This window comes from Rhodotorula graminis (assembly GCF_001329695.1).
Source record: "Rhodotorula graminis WP1 unplaced genomic scaffold RHOBAscaffold_14, whole genome shotgun sequence".
In the NCBI taxonomy this organism is placed as follows: domain Eukaryota; kingdom Fungi; phylum Basidiomycota; class Microbotryomycetes; order Sporidiobolales; family Sporidiobolaceae; genus Rhodotorula; species Rhodotorula graminis.
In genome coordinates this window covers 164,390-191,198 of record NW_017264941.1, presented here as the reverse complement: position 1 = coordinate 191,198, position 26,809 = coordinate 164,390, and the positions used below count along the sequence as shown (strand labels likewise).

The window sequence follows — 26,809 nt, the reverse complement described above, 5'->3', positions numbered from 1 at the left end:
GTCCACCTCGACCGCGACCGACCCCCCGTCTCGACCCGGCATGGAGCTCACCCTCAGCTCTCGACAGCTCCCGCTCGCTCCACCGGCTCAGCCTGTCCGCGCAAAACCCAACAAGGAGACGGCAAAGAACGTCCCCGCATTCCTCACAAAGCTCTTCACGTCCGTCTTGCTCTCTCCTCCTCGACCCTCGAAGCTCGGCCACTGAACCCACCTCCCCTCGTCGTGCAGCATGGTGTCGGACCCGGGCACCGACGACCTCATCCGCTGGTCAGACGACGGCGAATCCTTCTTCGGTGCGTCCCCCCTCTCTCTCCACGCTCTCGCCGACGAACCCCTCCCTCACCGGACCTCGCTCTCGCACCCAGTCCCCTCGGCCGACAGGATGGGCACCGAGCTCCTCCCGCTCTATTTCAAGCACCAGAACTTTGGCTCGTTCGTCCGCCAACTCAACATGTACGGCTTCCACAAGGTGCCTCACCTCCAGCAGGGCGTCCTCAAGCGCGACAACTCGGAGGACGGCGACATGCGTGCGTCCCCTCTCTCTCTCTCTCTAAGAAGCTCCCTCAGTCCTCCCTACTGACCCAACAGACACCCGTCACAGTCGAGTTCTGCAACGCCAACTTTCAGCGCGGCCAGCCCGACCTCCTGTGCATGATCCACCGCAAGGTCAAGACGGACGGCGCCGTCGTGCCCTCGGCCGGCTCGGACGGCACCCTCGACCTCTCGTCGCTCATCACCGACCTCGCCGCGATCCGCAAGCACCAGACGGCCATCAGCGCCGACCTCAAGGAGCTCCAGGCGCGCAACCACGCCCTGTGGCAGGAGGCCGTCCAGTCGCGCGAGAAGCACAAGAAGCAGGAGGAGACGATCAACAAGATCCTGCGCTTCCTCGCCGGCGTCTTCGGCGGCCACGTCCTCGACCAGTCGCAGCAGCAGGACCGGGCCGGCGGCGCAGGAGCTGCGGCGCCGTCGCCCCAGGTGAGGGACGACGCCGGCACGCCCGACAGCTCGGCCCAGGACGACGTCGGCGAGTCGTCGTCATCGGCGACGGGACGGGCGGGACGAGGCCGCGGCGTTGGCGGCGCCAAGGGCAAGCACGGCGTCGTCGTCATGCCCAAGGGCCGGCTCCTCCTCGAGGACGTCAAGGGCCGCCAGAGCGCCGCCCTGCGCGAGCTCGACGGCAGCGACGACGAGATCGAGGAGATCCCGCTCCTGAGGGGCAACCACGACGACGAGCTGCCCACCATCTCGAGCTGTACGTCCCGCCTCTCCCTCCTCCCCCTCTTCTCCTCTTCCTCGCTCGTGCGCGACATACTGACGACAGGTCGTCCTTCCTGCAGCACTCGTCGCGTCGGCGCCAACAGCGAGCATCGGCACCCTCGCGCGCTCGCCGTCGCAGAACCGCTTCACGGCCATCCCCTCGCCGGCGGGCTCGTCGGCGCTCCCGACCCCGACTACGACAACTGCGCCCGGCGTCGGCGGCGTCGACCCGGCCCAGTACGGCCTCACGCCCGAGGCGTTCGGCGCCCTCGTGCGCAGCACGGGCGACTCGTCGGCGTTCAACGCCCTGTTCAACCAGCCGACGTCGAGCGCCGCCCTCGGGGCCACGTCGCTCGCCCCCGCCTACTCGATGCCGCCCTCGTCGTCGTCGTCATCGTCGACGGCGCTCATGCCGTTCGTCCCGACCCCGACCTCGAACCCGCTCGAGAACCCGTTCGCCCTCTTTGCGCCCTCGCCTCCCACCGCCGCACCCCACCCTTCCACCTCGTCGACCTCGACCTCGACCTCGAACTCGACCTCGAACGCGCTCGCGTCCACCTCGACCTCGACGTCGGGCGCGCCGGCCATGTCGCCCTCGGTCGCGTCGGCGCTCGCGCACAACCACTCGGCCGTCGCGACGCTCCTGAGCGAAAAGGCCGACATCGACTCGCGCACGTCGGCGCTCGAGGCCCAGATTGCGCGCCTCATGGAGAACCTGCCGGACGACGCGAGGGAGCAGGTCGAGAATGACCAGCCGCTGCAGGTTGGCGGCGGCGGCGGCGGCGGCGGCGGGTTTGGGCTCGGTGGAGGTGGAGCGGGACACGGGCAGGGGCAGGGGCAGGGAGCGGCGGGGGACCTCGGTGGGACGGCAGGGGACGAGGGCGGTGCGGGAGGAGGGATGGACTGGAGCCAGTTCACGATGGACGACGGCGGGATCGACTTTGACAAGATGCTCGCCCAGTTCAGCGAGATCGGTGCGTCCCTCTTTCTCTCTCTCTCTCTCTCTCTCTCTCTCGCTCGACATCGCCAGAGCCAGAGCGTGCCGAACTGACTCTCACCTCCCTCCGCAGCCAACCCGTCCTCGTCGTCGTACAACTTCCTCCCTTCCCCCTCGGCGTACGACCCCTCGTCGAGCAACGCCGGCTTCTCCAACGGCGTCACCGACTACTCGGACATTCTCTCGTCGACCGCGCCGGGCAACTCGCTCCTCGCGCCGACCAACGACCCTCCGCTCGACCCGTCCCTCTTCTCCTCGGCCGCCGCCGACACCGACACCGGCGCCGGCGCCGGCGCCGGCTCGTCGTCGTCGCACATGTTCCCCTTCGAGGTGACGAGCCCGGGCTCGTCGGTCGGCGGCGGCGCGGGCGGCGGCAGCGGCGGTGGAGCGTGGGCCGTCGGCTCGCCGGCGAGCACGGTCGACTCGGCGCCGACGCCCGCGTCGACGACGAGCGATGCCCTCGCGCCGAGCGCAGGTGCGGGTGCGGCGAGGAAGAAGGGTTCGGCGGGTGGGCGCAAGCGCAAGAGCGACGCTGTCGAGGTCGAGAGCCCGGCGGCGTCCGAGGATGGGTCGGGCGCGAGGAGGAGCCAGCGGAAACGGAGGGCATGAGCGGTCACCGCTCCTTCTCCTCAACATCGCGCCGTCACTCGCTTCGTCCCACCCCCCTTTTGCCCGTCACTCTAGCCTCCCCTAGCTTCCCCCTTCCCTTGTCCTCTCGTCCTCTCGTCCCTCGGTCCCGGGTTGTACCGCCTGTCTCTCGCCCTTTGTATACTGTCTCTGTCTCGTGCACTTGCAGCGACCGCGTTACTTCTCGCATCTCTGCGTCGTCGTCGTCGCACTCGGGAGCACACTCGCATGCAGGGACCTCTCTTCTCTCGTCGGCGAGGGGGTCCGAGAGCCAGAAACCCGATCTCGTCGCGGCCCGGCCCCCTGATGCTCCCGGCATTCTCCAGCGCGTCGTATCGCAAGGGTCCCGTCACGATGCTGCTGTTCCTCGCAAAGGGTTCTGCCGAAATTACGATCAGGGCCAGGGGAAGGAAGGCGAGACGGAGGAGGCGGGACGGTCGGTCGGTTCGAGCCGCCGAACACGAGCACGGCGGTTCGAGAACGAGAAGCGCCCGAACCCTTGCGAGCAAAGCGCGCTTCGAGCCTGCGCACACGCGACGGGCGAGAGAGCTGTGGCGAGCTGCGAAACGTGCCGCTCGCTGCCCCGCAAGGCCTCGCGCCCGCAGAGTTGACCTTCTCAAATTGGCCGCCCGGACCCCGTCTCGAGCCGACCCTCGACGCTTATCGTATCGCGTCCCCCGCACGCTTCTCGTTCGCTCGCCGCTTTTCGAAGAAGAGCCGCTTGCAAGCCGGGTGGACAGAGGGAAGCTTGGGTTCGAGCAAGCGGCCGCGGGCACTCGACCGCGTGCTGGACCCACACTCGAGGGAGCTCTAGAGCGCACCGAGCGCCGAGCTTGCAAGGGTCGAACCGCGAGGGGGAGAGGTCCTTCTCACGAGCGTGTCCGTAACCAAGCGGCGAGAGGAAGGGGGCCCGAGCGAGGAAGGTCCGGATCTCCAGCTTCGTCGAAGCGAAGCGTGCACGAACCGAGCGACAGCGACTCGGCGGGAAAGCCAGCGCAAGGGGGGGAGCCTCCCGCGATGCGGTGGAACCGAGCACATGCGCATGAGACGACGAAAGACGCGCTGAGGGCTGGCGCACGTACGCGCCGGGCGAAGTTTCCCTTCCGCGTTCGGGCACAATTGCGGTCGGGGCGATCATCCGGTAGCGCGTGCGCCGTGCGCCTCGCCGCTCGCGCACAGAATGCGACGATCCCCGCCCCTTGAGCGGAATTCTGGCTGGAGCCTCTCCACCGCCGACGGCCTGTGGTCCGGAGTTCCACATAGAGCGACCCTCCTTCCCCAGCGCCTTGTCTAGCGATGCTCTCGCTTCGCTCTCTCCCTGTCTCCTGCTCAACTTTGCTGCACTCGCGCTTCGCAACTCGACCCGCTCGCCCGCCCGCCCGCACCCCCAGCTCGACCACACCATGGGCTTCGCGACGCCGTCCTGCTTCGCCTCCCTGAGCCCTTACTTGCACCGGCACTACGCCCTCGTCGACGAGATTGGCGTCGGCGGGTCCGGCTTCGTCCTCAAGGTCCGGCGCCGCATCGACGGCGAGGTCCTTGCGCTCAAAGTCATTGCCAAGGACCGCGTGCCGCGGCAGAACCTCGTCCGCACCGGGTCGTGGGGCTTTGTCCCGCACGGCTTTGACGAGCACGAGCACGGCGGCATCGTCGTCCCGTCCGAGGCGTACGCGCTCAGGCGCCTCCAAGGTCACCGCGGCGTGTGCGGCTACAGTGACTTGTTCGCCGACGAGCTGTTCTACTACCTCGTGCGCTCCCTCTCTCTCTTTCTCTCTACAGCGTTCAAGCTGACCTCGACGAGCACCTGCAGGTCATGGAGTACCACGGCGAGTCGTCGCAGGTCGCCATCCACGACCACTCGGCGCTTCCCCCAACCCCTCCCATCTCGCCCTCGTCCGCCTACGCTCCCCTCTCTCGCTCCGCCTCTGAGCAGCGCAGCGACGCACCGGCCTCGTCTATGCGCCCGCCGCCACCGCCCATGGTCCGCCGGGCGTCGTCCGACTTGTTCGACTGGGTCGAGCGGCAAGAGCAGTTTTCCGAGGCGCCCGCGCGCTACATCTTCCACCAGCTCGCCAACACGGCGTGCGACCTCGCGAGCGTCGGCGTCTTGCATCGAGACTGGAAGGACGAGAACATCACGACCGACGAAAAGCTCACGGTCCGTCCTCGCTCGCCGACTCTTTCCCTTCCCGTCGACCTGCGCACTGACCCTCTCTCGCCTGCTGCAGGTCAAGCTCGTCGACTTTGGCTCGGTCGTCATGTTTGACCCGTCAGGCCCGCCGCCGGTGCAAAACGAGAGTGCGTCGACGGCTCGTCCTCTCTCCTCGTCCGCGCTCGAACCCCTCCTGACGCTTCCTCTGTCCTTGCCTCTCTCGCAGAGCGCTTCTACGGCACTTTTACCTACGCCGCTCCCGAGGTGTTCTCGAACGCGCCGTACCAGATGCTGCCCGCCGAGGTGTGGAGCCTGGGCGTCCTCCTGCACGTCCTCCTCACGGGCGAGAACCCTCACCGCACACCCGAGGACGCCGTCGCCGGTCGCCGCATCGCGACACGCACCGTCATGAGCCCGTTGGCGACCGACCTGCTCAACCGGTGCCTTACGGTCGACGTCGAGTCGAGGATCAAGCTCGACGAGATCCGCCAGCACCCGTGGCTCGCCGGGCAGTGGGCCATCTGACGAGCGAGCCGCCACTTTGTACCACCTCGAGCATAGACACTTCCTCTCCCTCCAGCATTGTTGCCAATCCTAGCCCATCATCCTCTCTCGTCGTCGCCCAGGTCTGTCGCGAGCCTGCTCGAGCGAGATCCGCGCTTTCTTTCTCTCTTTCCTCTCGAGCGAGCGAGCGAGAAGCCTGAACAGAGTGCAGTGCAAAAGCGAGAGAGAGAAGTATGCAAGTAGGGCATCGACAACATGACGAAGAAGGAGAGAGAGAGAGAGGAAGAGAAAGTACAGGTGAAGTCAAGCCGCCTCGCGCACGGTCCCTCCTCAACCCGCCGGCGAGCTCGTCTCGTACTCGATCTCGTCGTCGTCAGCGACGCAGAACGAGTCGTAGCTGTGGGAGAGGAGAAGGAGGCGAGGTCAGGGAGAGGTCGAGAGAGAGAGACAGAGAGAGAGAGAGAGAAAGAAGGAAAGAAGGGAAAGACGACGACGCACCTCCAGCTTTCCTGCTCGTCGAACTGGGCGTCGGGCGACAGCGGGATGGCCTTCCTCGGCAGCCTCCTCCGGTCCTCCCACCTGGCGAGCCCGCCCCTCGCAAAGTGCGGCGTCCCGAACCCATTCGGCGCCTGCGTGGCGAGCGAGTCGCGGTAGAACTGGGCCTGCTGCCCGCTCGAGACGACGCTCGCGTTCGGGTCGTCGCGCTCGGGCGACGCCGACGAGCGGGCGACAAAGTCGCGGTCGATCGAGTTCTCGCTCGAGTAGCCCTCGGTCGACGCCTCGGAGCCCGACGCCGACGAGTTGACGGCCTCGATGTCGAAGATGCCGGCCCGGGCGGCGACGCGGTGCGTGAGCAGTTCCTTCTTCTGCCGCTTCTTCTTCTTGCTCGCCCGAGTCGAGTCGTCGCCCTCATGGTGGTCGCCGGCGGCGCCGCTCGTCCGCTTCTTGGACCGCCTCGGCGCCCGCTCCTCGACGATGTCGTCGCCGCCCTCGTCGGCGCCGTCGAGCGCCTGTCGCCCACCTCGCCGCAGTCGCCCGAGCGCACGTGCAGGCGGTTCGACGACCTCGACGCTGTCGTCGTGGTCGTTGAGCTCGACGGCGGCCGGGACCGCTCGCCGGCCCTGGAGGACGGGCGACGACGCCTCGCTCGAGTCGGGCAAGGCGAGGCGGCGCATCGGCTTCTGCTTCTTGACCGACTCGGGGATCGAGGGCGTGGACGGGTCGTGCGCGAGTGCGGCGGGGAGGGCCGGGCGGAAAGAGCGGTTGGCGCCCGAGAGGTGCGAGGCGGCGACGAAGCCGGCCCGGGCGCCCGTCGATGCGGGCGACGAGTCGACGACGAGCGTCGCCTTGCGCTTGGCGACGGACGGCGTCGCGGCGTGTTTCCTCGTCGACGCTGGCGGCGGCATCTCGCGCCGCTCGTCCTCCTCGTCGACGACAACAACGTCCTCGGCGTCGTGCGCAGGCTGCTCCTGCGGCGCTCGACCCGCCGGCACGACGCTGCGGCCGCGCACCGCCTCGACGGGAATGTCGGCCATGCACGCCTCGAGCTCCGAGTCGTCGGCAAAGTCGAACCCGCCGTACTCGTCCTCGACGTCGCCCGCGCGCTCGGCCTCGACGGGTGCGACAGGCTTGGGCGAGGCGGCACGCTCGGGCTGCGAGAGCGTCGGGCGAGGGGCGGCGAACGGGCGGAAGGCGCTCCTGCTCGGCGGCGTCGTCGCGGCAGGCCGAGCCGACGCCGTGGTCGTCGTCTGCGAGCGGCGGGCGGGCGCAGGTACAGGCGCCGGCTCTCGCCCTGCGTGAGGCGCCGACACGGTGCGCGCGAGTTTGACGGCCTTGGCGCCCGTCGGCGGCGACCGCGCAGCGACGCTCGGGCCCTCGTCCGAGTCGCTCAAGACGAGCTCAGGCGGCTCCTTCTGCGCAACGGCAGGCGCCGCCGAGCCCGACCGCCCTCGCACGACGGCGCCGGCGAGGAGCTCGCTGTCGGACAAGACGAGCGCGTCGTCGTCGAGGTCGAGGTCGATCGAGAAGCTCGTCTCGTGCGCCGACGACTTGGCCGGCTGCATGACGACGTCGTCGTCCGAGTCGAACGCAGACAGGTCGAGCGTCTCGGGCACGACGTCGATGGGCGTGTCGGCGACCGGGAGGACAGGGGAGCACCGAGGCGGCGAGCTGAAGGGGGATGGGGACCTCGGCGGGCTGGGAAGGGAAGGACGGCCTGCGCCGACAGGCGACGAGAAGAGCTCGCGCGCGAGCGGGTCGTCGAGGTCGTGCTGCGTCGAGCTGCGGAACAGCGGGAGCTCGGCCTTGGTCGTCTCGGGCGCGGACGAGTCGAAGGAAGGGCCGGCGACGAGGCCGGTGAGGAGGGGGAGCGACGCCGAGAACTCGACCGGCGACGACGGCGGGAGGCGCTTGAGGCGCGTGTGCACGAGCGGCGGCCCTCGGCGGTCATCGGGGCGCCACACCTCGACGAGCTTGGGGTTGAACGCCTTCGAGTGGGCGTCGTGCCACGGGTCGAGCGACTCGGGCCGCTCGTCCGACAGCTTGTCGCACGTGCGCAGGGCGGCGAGGAGGTCGGCGTGGCGGTCACCGTGGCGCGGGATGCGCTGCGCGCCGCCGCTCGAGTCGCGCTCGAACGGGAGGTCCTCGACGTCGAACACTTGAGGCCGGACGGGGCGACCCGCCGTGTCGTGCTGCCACCGCGAGCGCAGCTGCGCCTCCTCCTCGAGCGTGAGGAGCGCCGACGCCTTGCGCTCGCGGAGGACCTGCGACGGCGGGAGCGGTTTGACCTTCTTGGCGGCGGCGAGTTGGCCCGCCGTGCGGAAGCCGAGGAAGGCGTCGTCGGGCGCGTTGGCCGTGATGTCGACCTTGCGCTTGGGGTTCTTCTCGGCGAGCGCCTTGCGCTCGGCGGCGCTGCGGCCCGTCATCGTGAGCTTGTCGAGGTCGAGTGGGAGGGCCTTGATTTCGACCTTCTCGCACTGGGGCTTGACGTCGGCCGGGAGGAGCCGCTCGCCGTCGACGTACAGCTCGAACGTCTTGTTGGACGTGAGGGCGTTCTGCACGTCGTTGTAGGCGTCGTTGGCGCGGTCCCAATTCTTCTCCTCGCGGCCCTCGGCCATGAGGACGATGATGTGGCCGTCGCGGGCGCGCCCGGTGCGGCCGACGCGCTGCAGCATGCGGATGGGCGACTTGTTGGCCTCGTAGCAGACGATGAGGTCGATCTCGCCAATGTCGAGGCCCTCCTCGCCGATCGAGGTCGCGACGAGGACGTTGTAGTCGCCGCGCTTGAACTTGCGGATCGTCTGCGACAGGGTACGACGTGCATGTGTCAGTCGCCTGTTGCTGCACTAGAGGCGAGCGGGAGGAGAGGGGGAGGAAGAGAGGAGAGGGACGAGGACGCACCTCGAGCTGCTCCTTCTGGCTCTTGCCCTTGGACCCTTTCGAGCTCGCCTGCCCGACGAACGGCGTCGCCTTGATGAGCGGGCGCTGCGTGTTGAGGCACTCGACGATCTCCTCGACGACGGCGCGAAAGTTGCAGAAGATCATGACGCGCGTCTCGCGGCGCTCGCCCGTGTACTCGTCGCGCTCGTGCTGCGCGTTGGTAAAGTGCTCGATGCACATCGAGCGCAGCTTCTCCATCTTGGGGTGCCCAACGTAGCCGGCGCGGCTGCGGAGCGCGTCCGTGTCGCGCAGGACCTCGCGGAACCCGCTCGAGTTGACGAGGTTCTTGGACCCGGCGCCCTCGACGTCCTTGACGATCGACAGGAACGACGTGACCGACTGGACGACGAGGTACTCCATGGCGCGAGCCATCATGGCGAGCGTCTTGATCATGGGGAAGAACTTGCCGTTGTCCTTGCGGCCGCCGGGGAGCTGGTTGATCTTCTGGTACGCCTGCTGGACGGCGAACGGCGAGAGCATGACGGCGTCTTGCGACCACAGGAGGCGCGAAGCGTACAGCGGCTGGATGTACTGCTTCATGAGGCCGGCCCACTTGTCGCGCAGGGCGCCGAGCTGCGGCCCGAGCGGCAGCACGCACAGGTCGAACGACTTCTTGTGCACGTACTGGCGGATGTCGAGCGAGTCGTCGGCGCGGACCTCGATGCGGCCGATCTGCAGGACAGCAAGAGTCAGGGCGGACTCTACGAGGCGAGATAGAGAGAGAGAGAGAGAGAGAGAGAGAGAGAGAGAGAGAGACGGGGGGACGCACGTGCAGGTTGTCGATGACCTCCTGGACCGCCTCGCCGCGCGAGCCGGGCGTCGCCGTGAGGGCGAGCACGCGAAAGTGCGGGTTGCGGCACATCATGTAGCGCACGACGCCGCAGTACGAGTAGTCGCCGCTCGCACGGTGCGCCTCGTCGACGACGATGCAGGTCACGTCGCGCGGGTCGAGGCGGCCCTTGGCGAGGTCGCGCTCGACCGTCTGCGGCGTCGAGTAGATGACGCGCTTGGTGAGCCACCCGACCGAGCGCAGCTTGGCCGGCGTGCCGCCGGTGAGCTCGATGCAGTCGTTTTGCGGGATCCCGGCGATGTAGTGGCACGCCTTGATCTGCTGCGTGACGAGCGGTCGAGTCGGCGCGAGGAACAGGACCTTGCCGCGAGGGTACCACCGGTAGAAGTTGAGCCTGCGAGTGGGTAGACGACGAGGTGAGCTCGGGAAAACGGCAGGGAATCTCGGAGGACGAGGAAGGGAAGAGGGAGGACGCACATGACGACGGCGGCGATGAACGTCTTGCCGAGACCGGTCGGCAGGCTGACGAGCGTGTTCTCGAACAGGGCCCGGCTGACAATGTTGTACTGGTACACGCGCATCGGCTTGTCGGGCTGGACCGGGTAGACGAACGTCCTCGCCGCCTCGCGGTCCGGGTCCCACTTGATCGGGAGGATGGGCGCCTTGGGGTCGTACGACGTGTCGATGAGGAACTCGTCGCCGTCGCCCTCGTCGTCGTCGTCGTCGAGCACGTTGTCCTCGTCCCAGTCGTCCTCGTCCGAGCCGTACGCGCGCCCTTTGCCCTTGGGCCGCTTGCCCTGCGCCTTGGCCTTGGCCTCGGCCGCACCGCGCTTGCTCCAGCCGTGCTTGGCGAAGCTCGAGCGGTCCCACTCCTTGACCTGCTTGGTCTTGGCCTGGGTCACGCCGTCGCCGCCGCTGCCGGCGCCGGTCCCACCTGCCCTGCCTTGGCCGGCGCGAGACGGGCCCGCCTTGGGCGGAGGACGCTCCTGCTGGATGACGGTGCCGCCAAACAAGTCGCGCTGAACGAGGCCGGGCTTGTTGACGAGGGAGCGAGGCGGGAGGGCGAGGCCGGACTGGAGCGCCGTCTCGATGGCGTCGAGCTCGCCCAGGGCCGCGTCGTCAAAGTCGAACTCGTCGTCGGACATGGCACGGGCTCAGGCGTGGCCCGGCAGCATGCGGTGAGGGAGGATGGGAGCTCGAGACGACGAGTCGAGCGATGAGGAACGAGGGGAGGTGCCGAGGGACGAGGGAGGGGTGGCGGGCTGGCTGGTGTAGCTGGGGACGCTGTACGAGCGCGTGTGGCGGCTTGCGCGAGCTCTCGCACTCCCTCGGGCGGCGTGGAGGGGCGAGCGGTGGAGAGCAGCCTCCCGTCTCCGCGCTGCTGTCGCGACGACGCCACGGCGGCCGCAACACGCCGCTCTGCAGCCGGTCACACAGCGCGTTCAAGCGCAGTGACTCTCTGTGCGCGAGTAACGCGCCCTGTGCCGCGCGTCTCCCGCCTGCTGCCTCGACCTCCTCGTTCTCCTCAACTCGGACCAGCGGCTCTCTCTCTGCGGCTCACGCGAGGCTATGAACAAGGAAGGGGCTCAAGTTGCAGGTAGAACGGACGGCACTGACGAATCGAGAGGGCGAGACTGAAGGGCGACGGGTGCGACGAGAGTGCGAGAGGAGGAAACGAACGAGGAGGACGGGGAGGATGACCGAGGGGCGTTGTACAGTCAGAGAGGGGAAAGAGAGAGAGAGAGAGAGAGAGAGTGGAACACGACGACGACGAGGGCGAGGGAAGGGTACGAGTACATTTTGCGCGAGCGCCGGGCGGCCTGGCTCGCTCGAGAGGAGCGCCGTCTCGGCTCCTACTGCTCGCTCGCCTCGCTCGGCTCAGCGGCGAGGACAGGCGCACTGCGCGTCAACTCGGGCGAGTCGGGCGGGGTGTGCAGGCCCGACGTGCCCTTGCCGCCGAGCGTCGGGCCCGCCGCAGCAGCCGAGGGCGCGTGCTCGACGAAACCCGGCCGGCCGGCGCCGCACTGCGAGGTCGACGACGGCGATTTGCGGTGCGTGTCTGCGTACGGAACATGCGAGTCAGTGCAGGAAGGGGAGAGGCGACGAGAGACGAGAGGCAGGAAGAAAAAGGAGGGACGCACAGTCGTGGCCATGGCGCTCGCCCGCGCTCGACCTCCCGCTGCCGCTCTTGCTCCCGCCCCCGTCGCTGAAGACGTCGTCTTCGCCCTCGTCCGCCCCCTCGCCTCCCTCGCCCTGCTGCAGCGGGACCCACGCGCCGCCCTGCTGGACCTCCTCCTCCTCCTCCTCCTGCGGCTCGCCGTCCGACGCCGGGCTCTCGGCCGCAGCGCCCTCGATCGTGACCTTGGCCTCGCCGAGGTTGCGGTAGCTCGTCGTGCGCCGGTACTCGTGCCCGTAGCGGCCCCTGCCGCGACCCATGTGCGGCGGGAGCGCACGCCCGCCGAGGCCAGCGAGCGGCGACTCGGGCGACTCGGGCGTCGCGGGCATGCGCGCCGCGTACGAGCGCGCGCCGTGCTGCGGCGTGCGAGGCGAGCCGGTCGCCAAGTTCGGGTTGGGTGGCAGCGGGGCGAACGGCAACGCCGACGAGCGGGTCGAGGTCGAAGAGGCGCGGTGGTGCTTCTTGGGCGTCGAGGCGCGAGCGGCGAGCATCTGAGCGAGTGCGGACGACAGGCTCGCCTTCTGCTCGTCCGTAAAGACTGTATCGAGCGTCAGGACCGGTACGCGAGGAAGAGAAAGAGAGAGAGAGGGAGAGAGGCAGCGCACCGGGACAGGCTTGGCCGCTCTTGACCTGGTGGCGCTCGGCTCGTCAGTCTCGGCGTCTTTGCGTGGCGAGAGTAGAGGAAGGAGGGGACGCACGATGAGGTCCGAGATGCGCACGAAGAGCGAGTCCTGCTGAGCGAGCTCGAGCGCCTTGTCGAGAACCACTGCGGGGAGGGGAACGTGTGGCGGGTCAGTCGGGCGGCGACGAACGACGACGGCGAGGAAGGCTCGACGCACAGCGGACCGTCTCGAACATGTCGTTGCGCAGCGCCTCGTCCCACAGGTCGTCCCTCTTCCACGGGAACTGCGCGATCATACGGGCGAAAAGCCGAGTCAGTCACGCACTCGAGAGAGAGGGCGGACGGGACAGACGGCGCAGGACGGCGGACGCACCTTGTTGACGAGCGTCGCGACGTTGTAGAACGAACGCTCAAACGGCCGCTCGCGGAACTGGATCTGCGCGGCGAGCCCGAGTCAGTGCGCTTGCTCAAGGTCGAGAAGAGGGAGGGGAGGAGAAGGGGTTGGACGCACCGCCCTGGTCGTGAAGCCGACGAGGCGCACAAAGTCGTCGGCCGTGAGGAGCACCTCGGGGATGCGGAAGCCCTCGGGCGGGAGGTGCGGCAGCGGTGCGGCGGCCGGCGACGAGAGGTGGGCGTGCCCGCCGGGGCCCGAGCCGCCCATCTGAAAGTAGGCCTGCTGGGCGAACAGCTGCGGCGCATCGTCGTAGGGTCAGTGACGCTCGCGATGAAGGAGGAGAGAGAGGCGGGACGTACGTCGCGCATGAGCTCGCCCGGGCGCTCCCACTTGACGCGGACCGTGCGGTCGCCGAGGTGCGAGCGGTCCATGCGGGCGATCAGGTCGGTCGCGTGCTGGATGTCGACGACCTCGAGGTAGCAGTGCGGGAGCGTGCGGCCCGTCGCGCTGCAGGGGCGAGGGCACGAGTCAGGACGGCGGTTCTCGACTTGGGAAGGCGGCTCGAGGAGACGCACCGGTGCAGGATGATGTGGATCGGCTGGAGGCACTGCGCCTCGGTCGGGAGGCAGCCCTCGGGCAGCCACTGCTCGATGTCGACGACCCGGGTGTGGAACGGGATCTGCAGGGGCGAGACCGAGTAAGGCTCGTCGCTCGTCGCGAGAGAGAGACAGAGGAGGAGGAGGAACGAGCGCGACGCACGTTCTCGACTTTGACGAGGGGCCACCCTCCCTGCTCGAGCTTGGCGCCGTCCTCCATCGGGTCGAGCGTCGCCGGCTGCCTCGGCGGGAACGTCGCGCTCGCCGTGATGCCGCCGCGCCGCGCTCCTCCTCCTCCTCCTCCTCCTCCGGCGGCCGGGGCGCCGGACCCGCGCTCGACCCAGTGCGGGAACCCGCCGAGACCGAGGCCGAACATCGGCGGCCCGGGCAGGCTGCCGCGCTTCTTGGCGCCGCGCTGCGTCGGCGTCGACGGCACCGGGCCGAAGAAGGTCGGCGCGAACGCGTTGAGCCCGCTCGGCGACGCGTACTGCGGCTGGACCGAGACGCTGCCCGGCGGGAACGACGGGTAGGGCGGCATGGGCGGCATGGGCATCGCCGAGTAGGGCGAGGGGAGGTAGGTCGACTGGGTGAAGCTGCGCGGCGGCGTGCGGAGCTCCTGCTGCTGCTGCTGGACGAGGACGTGGTGCGGCGCCGGGAAGGCAAAGTCGGGCTGGAGCATGGCGTGCCCGAGCGAGCCGCGGCGATCGGCCGTTTGCGCCGCCTCGTCGGCCGCCCTCGTCGAGCGCGCCTGCACCTCGGGCGACGGGTACGACGGCGGGAGCGCACGGCCCTCGCGGTGCACGGGCGACGGCGTGCGCGTGCTCTCGGGCGGCGACGGCAGGCGGCGTGGCACGTCGCGCGCGCCGAACTGGGCGACGAGCGCCGCCTCGAGCGGGTTGGGCGCGTACATGGCCGCCGGCGATGTGACCGAGCGGCTTAGAGAGCGCTTGTACTCGTGCGTGCGGCGGATCGGCGACGTCGTGACGGGCGACGACGAGGCGCCCTCGAGCGTCGGCTGCGCAGAGCTCGGGCGGGCGACGACGTCGGCCTCGGCGTCGTCGCGGGCGAACGAGGCGCCAGGCTCGCTGCCGTAGCTGCTCGCCTTCTCGGTCGGCGTGAGCTCGCCCGCCGACATGCTCTGCTGCACGTCCTGGCCCGAGGTCGAGGCCTGGAAGAGGAACGTGCCCTCGGGCCCGACGAACCGCGACCCGACCGGGAACGGCGGCGACGGCGGGCGCGGCACGCGCTGCATGCCGCTCAGGCCGCCGCCGCCGCCGCTGCGCGCAAGCTCGATGTTGAGAGGCGCGAGGGCGGGCGCGCCACCGCCGCCGTGCGCGTGCGACGGGACGAACGAAGCGCCCGGCTGCAGCTCGAGGCCGGGCACCGACGAGGGAGGGAAGCGCAGGTGCTGCACGAGCGACGCGTCGCCAGCCGGATCGAGCGCCGTCGACAGGTCGACGATCTCGTGCGCGCCGCCGTTGCCGGTGCCGGCGGTGACCGCCGAGCTCGACGTGGGCGACGGCTGCGACGGGTGCAGGAACGGCGCCGGGCCCGACGAGAAGTACTTGATCGAGAAGGCGTGCACCGCGTCGTCGTTGGCGGCGGGCACGTCGACGTTCGAGAGACCGAGGCCGACGACGGGCTCGGACGGGCGACGGCTCTTGGCGGCGCCGGCGGCAGCGCTCGCGCTCGACGTCGGGCCCGCCATGCTCGACTCGACGCGGCACGCGACGCAGCGGAACAGCTTCTTGGTCCTCGGCGCCGCCGCCGCCTCGCCGCCATGGTCGTCGCTCGCGCGCTCGTCGACCTCGACGGTCCTCGCGCCGCGGATGACCCACCCGAGGTGGTCGCGGCAGAGGCGGTCGCCACACGGCGACAGCTCGCAGAAGACGGGGCGCGCACAGCCGGCGACGGCGCACAAGCCCGGCGAGGCGACGCCCGACGACGACGACGACGAGTGCGGCGGCGAGCCCGAGGTGCGCAGGTCGGCGCCGGTGTCGGACGGTGGCGTGTGCGTCGTCGAGCAGGCGTGCAGCGACGGCGAGGACGACTGGCGCATGTGGTGGAGCTGCTGTTGTTGCTGCTCGTGGGCCTGCTGCATCTGGGCGTGCGCGTGCATCTGGTGCATCTGGTGCAGGTGCTGCTGCTGCATGAGGTGGGCCTGCTGCTGTTGCGCCTGGTGGACCTGCTGCGGCGACGGATACGACGCCGGCCAGCCGCTCATGCTCGCCATCGAGAACGAGCCGAGGTCGCTCGAGAAGGACGCGGGGTCGCCGCCGCCTTGCTGCTGCTGCTGCTGCTGCTGCTGCTGCTGCTGCTGGTGGTGGTACTGGGCGACGGCGGCGGCGTGCTCGACCTGGGCGGCACGAGTCGCCTCGGCGGCGGCATGCGCGGCGGCGGACCGTGCGGCCGAGATCGGGTACTCGACCGGTCCCGTCGTCGTCGACGCGACCGAGGACGAGCCGCGCCTGCGGTGGCCCGCCACGCTCATCGCCGACGTCGTCGACGGCTGCGGTGGGTGAGGCGGCGACGACGCCGACGCCGGGAACGGCGCCTGCCCGGGCGACCAGGTGCCGCCCACCCACTCGTCGATGTTGCGCAGCGGGACGGGCGACCAGGGCGTGAGGGGCGGTGCACCGGGCATGCCCGGAGGAGGCGCGTAGCCGAGGTACGGCGACGGGATGCCCTGCCCGAGCCACGGCACGGCGCCCGGGAACGGCGCGTAGCCGACGAACGGCGCCTGCTGGGCCTGCGGCGGCGGCGGCGGCGCCGACATCGACGACGACTGCGACGACGACGCGTTGATGTGGAGGACAGGCGACGGCGGACCTTGGACCTTCTGCGGCTGCTGCTGGATGAGCTCGGCGGGCAGCTGCTGAGGCGGAGGAGGCGGCGGCGCGCCGACCGGCGAGCGCTCGACGTTGAAAGGCGGCGGCGGTGGCGGCGGCAGGAGCGCGACCTTGGGCTCGAAGACGCCGACGAACGGGAGCACGGGGAGCTCGGGCGGAGGAAGAGGCGCCGACGCGGGCCAAGGGTGCTCGCCGAGGTTGACGGCGCCGTTGAACATGACACCGAACGAGTGCGGGTTCGAGTTGTTGGGCGCCATGGTGACCATGTCCTTGGCCGAGAAGCGCGGCGGCGGCGGAAGAGGCGCTGCGGACGAGAGAGGAGGCATGTCAACGCGAGGAAGAGGGCGAGGCGAGGGCGACGGACGAGGGTGTATGCGTCGCCAGCGCGCAGCTCCAGGCTACTGCCGTGTGCTCTAGAGCTCGACGAGTGCTTCTCTGAGGGGCTGGATGGGTGCGAGAGTAGAGGGAACTCACCTGATGAGGTGGACGGACGCGGACCCGGGTGCTGGTCCTCGAGGACGACGAGGTCCTCATGGGTCGACGGGATCGATGTCGGTACAGGTGCAGGCTGCTGGCGCAGGTCGGGGAAGCCGTCCATGGTGGCTCGAGGGCGGCTGCGAGGGAATGGGAGGGCGGACGAGGGGGAGGGGGAGCGTGGGTCAGCTCGCGTTCAGGAGGGGCTCGGGGAGGGAGGCTAGGGGGCTCACTGGGTGCGGTGCTCGAGGTTCTGCTGGATGGCGAGGTGGGAAAGAGAGGGCGGGGAGGGCGAACGAGGGAGAGGGAGAGGAGGGAACGGACGGCCACAATCAGGCGAAAGTCGGACTCGGAACGAGCGAGGCGGCCGGCGGTGACAAGGCTGGCGCTCGAGCGGGTGCTTCTGGCTTCAAGTGAGCGTGTCGCACGCAGAGTCGGCTCTCGCAAGCGAGCTTGTAGATGCAGAACAAGCGAGAGCCCGCCGTCTCGGAGCGTCTGCGGGCGCACGTCGACAGACGACACTGCGGCCAGCTCGCCGCCCCATGCGAGATGCGCGAGATGAGCCCTTCGACCCCGCCCTGTCTCGCGTCGCACGCCGAGCGAGAGAGTTTAGGAGAGCGGACGTCGCCAAGACGCTGAGACGGTCCGTCTCGACGAGGAGTGTGCAGCCCGCCTCATGGGACGAGCGCGCACTCACTCGCAAGCTATGCACCTGGACATGGCTGCACGTCTCGCCGAAGCAGTACCGCACGCTGAGCCCGACGTGAGGAGGAGGAGGAGGAAGAGGCGAGACGAGACGAGATGAAACCAGCCCGACCTCGCTCTTGCTCAATCATCCCGCCAGCGTCTGCAGAGCGACTCGCAGCACGCACAGGCCCATGGCAGACCCGTTCGCCACCCTGTCGTCGCCCCTCACGCCCCTCACGGCCTCGACCTCGTCGACCCCCGCCTCCGCCTCGCTCGCCGCCCCGACTGTCGCTCAACCAGGGCCCTCGGCCCCGAGCACGCCCGCCGTTCAGTCGCCCTACCTCGCCTTCCGCACCGCGATCCGCCACGAGCTGCGCGACCTCGCCCAGTCGCTCAAGACGCGCCGCGACCACGACGAGCCCGCGACCGCCGAGCAGCTCCAAGACGCCGTCCACCACGCCCTGAGCCATGCGGGTGCGCTCAAACGCTCCGAGATGACCGGCAGGCCCGACTGGGAGGTCGACGCGAGGCAAGCGACCCTCACTCGCGCCTTCGAGGAGCTCGTCAACGAGGCGGTGCGTCTCTCCCCCCCCCTTGTTCGCTCCCGGTTGGGCCTCGTGCGGCGTACTGACACTCGCCGATGCGTACAGGCAACAACCTCGTCAGACGACGCCGCGTTCGCCCACCTGCAAGACCTCCTCGACGCCGTCCTGTGCGCCTACGAGTCGGGTGCGTCGCGCTCCGCCCTTCTTCGTTCCAGTCGCGCGGCCTGTTGCACGTCCTGACGTGAGAGCTGCGGCCATGCGCACAGAATACCTCGACGAAATGGTCCCGCTCAACATCCTGTCGGCCCTCATGGACCTGCGCCCCGTCACGGCGTGCGAGCCGCTCCTGAGCTACATCGAGACCCGCTCCGAGCGCCTTACCAAGGTGCGCCCGCCTCCCCCCTCCCTCCTTCTCAGCACTCGCCTGACCTCGACGCCGACGTGCCTCCCGCAGGGCATGGATTCCGCACGCGGCCGCGGCCCGATCCTCCTCCGCCTCCTCAACGACCTCCTGCGGCGCCTCCCGCGCTCCCAGTCCGGGCCCGTCATCCTCTCGGGCCGGATCCTCCTCCTCCTCAGCTCGGTGTTCCCGCTCGGCGAGAAGAGCGGCGTCAACCTGCGCGGCGGGTTCAACCTCGGCAAGGGCTCCGTGTGGGAGCAGGAGGTCAAGGCCAAGGAGATCGAGGGCGCCAAAGCCGATGCGGCCAAGGAGGAGCAGGACGAGGCCGAGGGCAAGGGCAAGGAGGGCGAGGACGCCAAGATGGGCGACGTCGAGGAGGGAGAAGAGGCCGAGGCGGGCTCGAGTGCGTCTCCTCTTCCTCCTTCTCCTCCTCGCCCGACGTCTAGAAACGCCACTGACAGACTCTCGAATGCGCAGGCGGGACGTCGTCGGGCTTCTACGCTACCTTCTGGTCCCTCCAACGCGTCTTCAACAACCCGCACCTCCTCTTCTCGCCCGCACCTCCCTCTTCTTCGTCTTCCCCGCTCGCCGACCTCCAGACGGGCGTCCGCAAAACGCTCGCCGCGTTCGACGCCGCGACCAAGAAGGAGAAGGCGCTGTCGGGCACGGCGGCCAAAGGCGACAAGGCGGCGCCGGCGAGGGGTGGCGAGGGCGCAAAGGAGGCCGACGAGGGCCTCGAGGAGTACTTCTTCCCCAAGTTCCTCACGAGCCGAAACTTGCTCGACCTCGAGGTACGCTCGCATTTTCTCTCGTCTCTTGTTGTCGTCGTTGTCATCGTCGCACGACCGTTCCGGCCCTGACCTTCTCCCTCGGGCCCCCGCCACAGCTCTCGGACCCGTCCTTCCGGCGCCAGATCCTCGTCCAGCTCCTCATCCTGTTCCAGTACCTCCTGTCGCTCACGCCGTCGGCGCGAGCGCGCACGGCGGCGCTCCCCGTCACGAACCAGCCGGCCCTGTCGCCGCACGTGCTCGGCGCCGACGACGAGAAGTGGGTGCGCGAGCTGAGGAGTCGCACGCTCGACGAGATGGACGACATGCAGGGTGGGAGGAGGTTCCGCAAGGCCGTCATGGTCGTGCTCACGCGCGAGCAGAACTGGGTGCGTTTTCGTTTCTCCTCTCGCGCCCTCTCCTCCCCCATTCTCCCTCGCAAAGTCCCCCATCGACGTTCACTGACTCGCCTTGCGCGTCCACTCCCTCCTTGTGCCTCCCTCGCGCCCCACAGACCGACTGGAAGCTCCGGTCGTGCCAGCCTTTCACCAAGCCCGCCCTCGCGACCGCCGACGTGTCGGCCACTGCCCGCGCCCGCCACAAGGCGCTCGCGCGCCGCCCCAAGCGCTTCCCGTACGCGTTGGGCAACCCGAGGCTCGACCGCCTGTGGCGGCACAACACGACGAGCCTCGACGGGTTTGAGCCGAGCGTCGGGTGCGTCCTCCTCTCTCTCCCCTTCTCTCTCTTTCTCGGGCCATTCTCTCGCGCCCCGATCCTCGCGACCAACGACCCTGACCTTGCACCCGCACGTTCCCCCTCCCAACAGCGCCGACGACCTCTCATCGCTCCTCGCGCCCACAGGCGCCTACTCGCAGTCGCTCGCGGCCCTGCGCCGCCTGCGCTCTGCGGGTGCGTCGGCGGCCTCGCCGCCCGGCGCACTCGCGAGCGCCGAGGCGGCGCACCAGGCGGCCCAGTGGCGCGCCGTGCGCGCCGCCGCGTCGAGCGAGCTGAGGTTCTTTGCCCGGATCGGCGCGGGCGACGTCGAGAAGCTCAAGCGGCTCATGGACGAGGAGAGGCGCGAGAGGGAGGAGCGCGAGGGAGCGGGCGAGGGGGAGGTCAAGGGCGAGGAGCAGGAGGAGGACGAGAAGGGCGAGTACGACAGCGACGAGTCGGTACTCGGGCTGCGCCCGCCCAAGGTGCGCGAGAAGGAGGCCGGCACGCCCGAGCCGCCTGCCGCCGCGACGGGCGCACGCGACGGCGACGACGCCAAAATGGACGTCGAGCCGCCCGCAGCTGCAGCTGCAGCCGACGGCGACGACGACGCGGGCACGCCGCCGCCTCCTCCTTCCCTCGCCGCTGCCGCCGCCGCCCCTTCTTCCTCTTCAGCTTCTTCCGCTCCCTCGACCTCGACCGCACCCGCACCCGCACCCGCACCCGCACCCGACGAGCCCGGCACGCCCCCTCCCCCGTCGCCGCAAGCCGAGACCCCGCCGCCGCGCACCGGCACCACCACCGGCGCAACGGTCGCCGAGCCGGGCACGCCCGGGACGCCCAAGCGCGCGAGGGCGCCCGAGGACGAGGGCGAGCGCGAGCGCGAGGGGGACGAGGTGCGCGGTCGGGAGAGGGGGAGGGACGTCGAGATGGGTCAGGGTGAGGGGGGCCCGAGCGGCGGCGGGAGCAGCAGCAAGGGGGACAAGAAGCGCGCGAGGGTCGAGTAGAGGCTGTGGGAGGGTGAGGGGAGGGGAAGGGGCTGCAACGCGGCTCGCTCGGTGCTGCGCTCGTCGTCGAAGGAGGAGGAGGAGGACGAGGAGAGAGGGTCCGGGAGCGAGAGCGAGCGAGAGCTGCGCCTCCTCGACGAGCCTCTGTCCGAGCGATAGCGAGCGAGCGCGTACCGCGTCTCTGTGCGCTCACTGCCCGCGGTATGTCGGGTCGCGCTCGGCGCACGCACCCCCAGAACGGCGGCGGACGAGGTGCGGCCTGTCAAGCTTCGCGCGTAGCTTGCTCTCTCGCGGGCCTCTCGCGGGCTCTCGCTCGCTCTCGCTCAAGGAATCGAAGAGGGGGCAGGCGCACAGCTTTTACATCAAGGGGGGGGAGAGGGCAGGAAGGGGGCGGGAGGAGGAAAGGAGGAAAAGGGAGAGAGAGAGAGAGAGAGGAGAGAGAAAAGGGCGGGAGGAGCGCCAAAGCCGCCGGGGCGAGGTCCCGCTCGACGGCCGTGCGACGCTCCGCAGAAGGGGGGGTAGTGGGAGAGAAGAAGGGTGGGTGGGCGTTCGAGAAGAGGCATGGCCGAGGCCGGAGAAGGGAGGGGAGCGAGGTATTTGCGGAGAGGACGACAGGTAAACTCGGGCAAGCGAGAGAGAGAGAGAGAAAAGACGGGGCGATGCGACGAGGCGAGGCGAGGGCGAGTCGAACGTCTAGAGCGAGCCGCCGACCTGTGGGGCGGGGAGGGAAGGCGCGTCAGAGGATGCGCTTGAGGACGACGGCGAGCGGGTCGACGCCACCGGACGGCGAGGAAGGAAAGGAGGGAGACTGACGGCCTCCTGAGCCACGTCGATGACGACCTCCTCGTCCTCGTCGATGTCCTCGATGTCCAGCTGCGGGCGGCGGTGAGGGAGGGTCAGCTCACGGACGAGGGAGGGAGGGGAGGGAGGGGCGAGAAGGGGGGACGAGCGACGCGACGCACATCCGCGACGAGCTGGTCTCCGTTGAGGCGCGTGCCCTCTGTGTGTGTGTGTGCGTGTGAGGGTCCGTCATCCGCCTGTGCGGTTCGAGGACAGGGAGAAGGGCGCGACGGACCGTACATGAAGCGGACCTCGTTGAGGGCCTTGCCCGCGCGCTGGCAGTAGGCGTTCATCATCTTGGACAGCTTGGTGGTCCTGTGCGGAGGTCGGGTCGGGGGGCGAGGGTCAGGCCGGCTGCGAGGGGGGGAGGAGGAGGAGAGGGAGGGACGCGAGGGCGTACTTCTTGACCTTGATGACGAGGTCAGGGAAGCCGGCGCCCTGGATCTGCGAGGGGTGGAGGGTGTGAGTACGAGTGTGCTGGGTGAGGCGCACGCGTGGAAGCGGTCTGTGGGTGATGGGAGGGTCGAGGAGGGGAGGAGGAGGAGGGGAGGAGGAGGGAGGAGGAGGAGAGGGGGGCGGACCTTGAGCGAGATGTGCTGCGTCTCGGGCTTCTTGTCGGCTTGGTTCTCGTCGGCAGACATGGCTGTGGATCTGGGCTGGGCTGCTGGGTGGGGTCGAGGAGAGGAGCACAGTCGAGAGAGATGGACGTACGCGCTCGTCCTCGTCCTCCCACCGACCTGCCCCGCTTGGAGCTCGCCGCTGAGCTCGTCATGGACCGCACCGACCGCGCACCGACTGCGCTCCGCCCGCTCGCCCTCTCGCAGGGCCTCCTCTCACGCGCAGACGGCTCGGCCCAGTTCGCGTTTGGTCCGTCCTCCCTTCTCTCGCTCTCACCCCTGGCCACCGACTGACAGACTCGAGTGCACCCGCACAGGCAACGTCGCCGTCCTCGCGTCCCTCACCGGGCCCGCCGAGGTCCGCATCCGCGACGAGCTCGTCGACCGAGCCACCCTCGACATCCACCTGCGCCCCTTGCGCGGTCAACCAGGTCCGTCTCGCTCTCTCCTGCACACCCCTGGTGCGCCCAACTGACTGACCCGCCCACGCCCGCCCCAACAGGTCCCGCCTCGCGCGCCGCCGAGTCGACCCTCGCCGCCCTCCTCGCGCCCCTCATCCTCCTGCACCTGTACCCGCGCGCCCTCCTCCAGCTCACCCTCCAGACCGTCTCGCTCCCCTCGACCGCCTTCACCTCGCCCCTCTCGACCGACCCGCTCTCCCTCGACGACGACCCCAAGGGCAAGCGCAAGCGCAAGGCGCGCGGCACGGGCCTCGGCGCCGCAGAAAAGGCGGCCCGCATCAACGCCGCCATGATGAGCCTCGTCGACGCGGGCGTACAGACGCGCGGCGTGCTCGTCGCTGTCGCCGTCGCCATCGTGCCCTCCCCAGCCGCCCGCGACGACGACGACGACGACGACGCCGAGGAGGAGGAGGAGGAGGAGGAGCTCCGCCTCGACCCGACGCAGCACGAGGAGCTCGCGTCGACGAGCACGCACGTGTTTGCGTTCTCGTTTGGGCAGGCCGTCGGCGGGACCGAGGGCACGTGCGTCGGCGTCGACTCGGTCGGGCAATTCTCCCAAGACCAGGTGCGTCCCCCCGCCTCCCTCTCTCCCTTCCTCTCTGCGTCTCGCGCCGGCCGGCCTGACTGACTCTCGAACTCGAACTCGACTCCGTGACGCAGCTCTTTGACGCACAAGACGTCGCGCAAAAAGCGGCGCAGACCGTGCTCGCCTTCGTCCGCCGCAGCGTCGAGACCAAGTACGGCGTCGAGGGCAAGCCGCCACCGGCGCAGGTGCGCGCTCTCGAGGGCGGGCGAGGAGCGGACGAGGACGATGACGATGAGGAGGTCGGGGAGGTCGAGGACGAGGGCAGCGATGACGACGACCAGGTCATGATAGAGGCTTGAGGTGGACTCTGTCGAGCGAGGAGGCGAGCCGTAATGACGACGTCCTCTCGACCGTCCTTTCTGCCCTCTCTCGCACTCTTTCACGCTCGCGCACCGTCTCGCGAGAGAGAGAGAGTCGCCCGTCGCTCCCGTCCCGTCTCTCGAAAGCTCCTCTCGCTCCCTCGTGCACGGGCCTCTGAGAGACACGGAAAAAAAAAGGCACAGAGTTGCAGTTTCCCTCGTCCTCGGCCTCGCGCAAGCGTTTCCATCGCCTTCCCTGGTTCGACGTGCCGCACATGCTCAGCAGACCGAGTCGTGGCCGACCTGGTGCGGCGAGAAGGGGGGCAGAGGGAGGAGTCAGTGAGGGCGCCTTGCGGGTCGAGGGGTTCTGGAGGATGGACGGTCGCGAGAGGAGGACGGGAGAGAGTGTGTGTCGAGGCAGGAGGGAGGAGAGAAAGGGGCCCGAGAGGGAAAAGAGGGTGGGAGAAAGAAAGAAAAGAGGAACGGTCGACGCACAGGCCTCGTCCCCTCGCCATGGCTCGCCGCGAGCTTCTCGGCGATCGAGCCGCTCTTTGGGCCCGCAAGCTCGTTCGGGCTCTTGCGCGCGTGGCCGAGCCCGGCGCCCGGTTGCGCGACGTCGGCCTTGTGCTCCTCCATCATGTCCTCGGTCACCTCGATCAGGTCGTGGAAGAGGCGCTCGACTGCGAAGCGCGCTCGGCAAAGGGTCAGTGGCTGGACTTGGTGACGACGGTGCACGAGGAGGGAGAGGGAACGGCAGGGAGCAACAGGGGGAGAGGAGGAAGAGAGAGGAGGAAGAGGAGGACGCACCGAGGTCCTCGTCGAAGGTCTCGCGCATCACGACGCGCAAGACCTCGGTTTCGGCGTGGGAAGAAGAGGAAGAAGGGAGACGATAATTCGGCGTGATCCATGAGCGCTGGCGGAGCTGCAGCTGCACATTGCGCTGCTCGATGCGCGGGTACTCGCGCTTAAACTCGTCCGAGAACATGAAGGCGACGACGGGCAAGCCGGGCATGTAGGCCTCGATGTCGTCGACGATCCCGGTCGCCTGCTTGGCCTTGTCGACGAGCGACTGGTTGGCGGTCGGCTTGAGCCGGTGCGTCTCGGACACGACCTTGTAGTCTGCGCGGCCAGACGAGGGGCGGTCAGGGTCGGGTTGGGCGACACCGACGGGTGCGTCTCGCTCGCTCGAGGAAGGGGGACGAGCCGTCGCTCGTCTCGCTCGAGAGGGGAGAGAAGAGAGAGAGAGACACGACGCACAGGTCGAGCGCTCGAGCGCGCGCGCAAAGAGGCGGGCGTTCTTGGCGTCGTGGAGCGAGATGCGGCGGTACCCGTCGAACCCAAAGTGGACGAGGTTGAAATAGGCCGCGATGATGGGCGCCGCCGGCCTCGAAAAGTTGAGCGAGAACGAGTACTCGACCGATCCGAGGTACGTCAGCTCGAAGACGAGCTCCTTGGGGACTGCGGGGGCGCACTCGGCAAAAGGGTCAGTACCTGGACTTGGCAGACTCGGTGACGATGGTGAAGGAGAGAGAGAGGGAAAGAGCGGCAGGGAACAAGAGGGAGGGAGAAAGGGAAGGAGGTCGAGATGGGGACGCACGGTGCTCCTTCGAGCGCCAGACGACGGCGCCGGCTCCGACCTGCACGTGGTCGATGTCAGTACCGTTCCTCGCTCGAGAGTGAGGAAGAGAGAGCTCACGTAGGTCTTGCCCCACTTGTGGAGGCTCGTGTTGATACTGACGACGCGCTTCGAGACGCGGAAGTCCCAGATGAGCGACGGGTTGGCGAACGGGGCGTACATGGCGCCCGACGCGCCGTCGACGTGGATCGGGATCGAGATGCCCGTCTTGCGCTCGTACTCGTCGAGCAGGTCCGACATCTCCTGCACCGACTCGTACGTGCCCGTGTAGGTCGAGCCGAGGATGACAAAGACGCCGATCTGTCCTCGGGCAGCAGAGTTAGTGCCCTCCCTCCTGAGGAAGCGAGAGAGAGAGAGCGAGAGGGGGACGCACCGTGTTCTCGTCGACGAGCTTGATGGCGCGCCGCGGGTCCATTACAAACTTGGTCGACTCGTCGACGGGGACCATGCGGTTCTCGATATCGAAGTAGCGGGCCGCCTTCTCGATGGCAACCTGGGCATTTGCTCCCATCACCACGTTCGGGTGGAAGTAGTCCTTGCCGGCCGCCTTGCGGCGCGCCTGCCACGCCTTCTTCATGGCGAGGCCGCCGAGCTGGATCGCCTCGGACGAGCCGGTCGTCGCCGTGCCGACGGCCGACTCCTTCTGGTCGTCGGCGTGCCAGAGGTTGGCGAGCATCGAGATGAGGCGCGTGTGGATGAGCTGGGTCGCCGGGTACTCGTCCTGTTGAGGAAATAGGGCAGGGTCAGGACACGAACGGTGCCAGGAGGCGTCGGGTGGACAGGCTCGAGGTCGAGGAGGGACAGGTGCAAGGAGGCGTCGGGGTGGACAGGCTCAAGGCCGAGGAGGGAGGAAAGGAGGAGGAGGAGGGCGTGGCGCACCTGGTCGATGAGGTTCTTCATGCGGTTCTCGTGCATGAGGCGGTCGGCGTACTCGTCCATCGACGTGTGCACGAACGACTGCAGGAGAAATGCGAGTGAGTCGGCTGTGCGTGCAGGCGCGAGACGAGGGAGAAGGGAACGCACCGCCAGGTTGAGCAGCGGGTTGCCGTCGAGGGCGAGCTCGTTGTTGCAGATGTGATACGCGTCGGCAGCGGGGACACCGTGCGACGGGATGGCGAACTTGGGGACGGGCTCGGTGCCGTAGTCTTTGTGGGCGGGCTGGCGCGGGATCGTGTGCGGCGACTCGCGGCCGAGCATCTCGTGGATGGGCTGCTTGCCGTGGCGGTGCGTCGCCGAGTGCTCCCTCGCCTGGGCGAGGACGCGGTCCGAGTTGACGTGGCGGCTCAGCATGTTGTTCTGGCGGAGGGCGAGTTGAGCGAGGCCGAGAGGTGGGGCGGCGGGAGGACGAGGTGGACGAGGTGGGCGAGGTCGCGA

The 26,809-nt window shown here is 69.1% G+C and overlaps 8 protein-coding genes across 8 annotated transcripts; 4 read left to right on the top strand and 4 right to left on the bottom strand.

Moving 5' to 3' along the window:
• Positions 1 to 40: 40 nt before the first annotated feature.
• RHOBADRAFT_17926 (uncharacterized protein) lies at positions 41 to 912 on the top strand (the record flags this gene model as incomplete). Its single annotated transcript, XM_018412396.1, has 4 exons — positions 41 to 159; positions 229 to 293; positions 366 to 527; positions 602 to 912. Coding segments are annotated over 4 exons (657 nt in total), but the record flags the coding sequence as incomplete, so codon positions are not given.
• A 3,375-nt stretch (positions 913 to 4,287) lies between these two features.
• Positions 4,288 to 5,646, top strand: RHOBADRAFT_55647 (uncharacterized protein; the record flags this gene model as incomplete). Its single annotated transcript, XM_018417949.1, has 4 exons — positions 4,288 to 4,632; positions 4,695 to 5,042; positions 5,113 to 5,182; positions 5,263 to 5,646. The coding sequence occupies 4 exons, from the start codon at positions 4,288 to 4,290 to the stop codon at positions 5,559 to 5,561; spliced, it is 1,062 nt and encodes a 353-aa protein (XP_018268593.1). The 3' UTR covers positions 5,562 to 5,646.
• A 2,812-nt stretch (positions 5,647 to 8,458) lies between these two features.
• RHOBADRAFT_39117 (uncharacterized protein) lies at positions 8,459 to 10,913 on the bottom strand (the record flags this gene model as incomplete). Its single annotated transcript, XM_018413594.1, has 4 exons — positions 8,459 to 8,839; positions 8,940 to 9,650; positions 9,748 to 10,162; positions 10,246 to 10,913. Coding segments are annotated over 4 exons (2,175 nt in total), but the record flags the coding sequence as incomplete, so codon positions are not given.
• A 708-nt stretch (positions 10,914 to 11,621) lies between these two features.
• On the bottom strand, positions 11,622 to 17,003 carry RHOBADRAFT_46587 (uncharacterized protein; the record flags this gene model as incomplete). The annotated part of the gene is made up of 11 exons (XM_018414821.1): positions 11,622 to 11,827; positions 11,910 to 12,482; positions 12,550 to 12,574; positions 12,643 to 12,710; positions 12,784 to 12,850; positions 12,940 to 13,002; positions 13,078 to 13,254; positions 13,320 to 13,467; positions 13,536 to 13,639; positions 13,720 to 16,709; positions 16,898 to 17,003. 11 exons carry the CDS (start codon positions 17,001 to 17,003, stop codon positions 11,622 to 11,624), a joined length of 4,527 nt encoding a protein of 1,508 aa, XP_018268591.1.
• Positions 17,004 to 17,757: 754 nt separating this feature from the next.
• On the top strand, positions 17,758 to 21,060 carry RHOBADRAFT_55645 (uncharacterized protein; the record flags this gene model as incomplete). The annotated part of the gene is made up of 8 exons (XM_018417948.1): positions 17,758 to 18,141; positions 18,217 to 18,295; positions 18,378 to 18,496; positions 18,566 to 18,914; positions 18,989 to 19,302; positions 19,398 to 19,667; positions 19,793 to 19,992; positions 20,105 to 21,060. The coding sequence occupies 8 exons, from the start codon at positions 17,758 to 17,760 to the stop codon at positions 20,994 to 20,996; spliced, it is 2,607 nt and encodes an 868-aa protein (XP_018268590.1). The 3' UTR covers positions 20,997 to 21,060.
• A 277-nt stretch (positions 21,061 to 21,337) lies between these two features.
• Positions 21,338 to 22,507, bottom strand: RHOBADRAFT_66893 (uncharacterized protein). Its single transcript, XM_018419115.1, has 6 exons — positions 22,418 to 22,507; positions 22,237 to 22,280; positions 22,072 to 22,151; positions 21,959 to 21,996; positions 21,810 to 21,869; positions 21,338 to 21,707 (listed from the first exon to the last, which is right to left on the bottom strand). The coding sequence occupies exons 1-6, from the start codon at positions 22,475 to 22,477 to the stop codon at positions 21,690 to 21,692; spliced, it is 300 nt and encodes a 99-aa protein (XP_018268589.1). The 5' UTR covers positions 22,478 to 22,507; the 3' UTR covers positions 21,338 to 21,689.
• A 70-nt stretch (positions 22,508 to 22,577) lies between these two features.
• On the top strand, positions 22,578 to 23,866 carry RHOBADRAFT_55643 (uncharacterized protein). Its single transcript, XM_018417947.1, has 4 exons — positions 22,578 to 22,703; positions 22,771 to 22,884; positions 22,956 to 23,479; positions 23,575 to 23,866. Exons 1-4 carry the CDS (start codon positions 22,607 to 22,609, stop codon positions 23,797 to 23,799), a joined length of 960 nt encoding a protein of 319 aa, XP_018268588.1. The 5' UTR covers positions 22,578 to 22,606; the 3' UTR covers positions 23,800 to 23,866.
• A 212-nt stretch (positions 23,867 to 24,078) lies between these two features.
• RHOBADRAFT_46583 (uncharacterized protein) lies at positions 24,079 to 26,725 on the bottom strand (the record flags this gene model as incomplete). The annotated part of the gene is made up of 9 exons (XM_018414820.1): positions 24,079 to 24,102; positions 24,295 to 24,479; positions 24,607 to 24,918; positions 25,057 to 25,257; positions 25,397 to 25,436; positions 25,496 to 25,735; positions 25,809 to 26,156; positions 26,315 to 26,392; positions 26,459 to 26,725. 9 exons carry the CDS (start codon positions 26,723 to 26,725, stop codon positions 24,079 to 24,081), a joined length of 1,695 nt encoding a protein of 564 aa, XP_018268587.1.
• Positions 26,726 to 26,809: the final 84 nt, after the last annotated feature.

What these genes read in the sequence shown, in the direction of transcription:
- RHOBADRAFT_66893 (XM_018419115.1), bottom strand. Translation starts at nt 22,477, where the DNA reads ATGTCTGCCGACGAGAACCAAGCCGACAAGAAGCCCGAGACGCAGCAC. An exon ending in CGAGGTCCGCTTCATGTACG is followed by an intron (nt 21,997 to 22,071) that starts GTCCGTCGCGCC and finishes ACACACACACAG; the next exon opens with AGGGCACGCGCCTCAACGGA. An exon ending in GAGACCAGCTCGTCGCGGAT is followed by an intron (nt 21,870 to 21,958) that starts GTGCGTCGCGTC and finishes CGCCGCCCGCAG; the next exon opens with CTGGACATCGAGGACATCGA.
- RHOBADRAFT_55643 (XM_018417947.1), top strand. Translation starts at nt 22,607, where the DNA reads ATGGACCGCACCGACCGCGCACCGACTGCGCTCCGCCCGCTCGCCCTC. An exon ending in CTCGGCCCAGTTCGCGTTTG is followed by an intron (nt 22,704 to 22,770) that starts GTCCGTCCTCCC and finishes GCACCCGCACAG; the next exon opens with GCAACGTCGCCGTCCTCGCG. An exon ending in GGCAATTCTCCCAAGACCAG is followed by an intron (nt 23,480 to 23,574) that starts GTGCGTCCCCCC and finishes TCCGTGACGCAG; the next exon opens with CTCTTTGACGCACAAGACGT.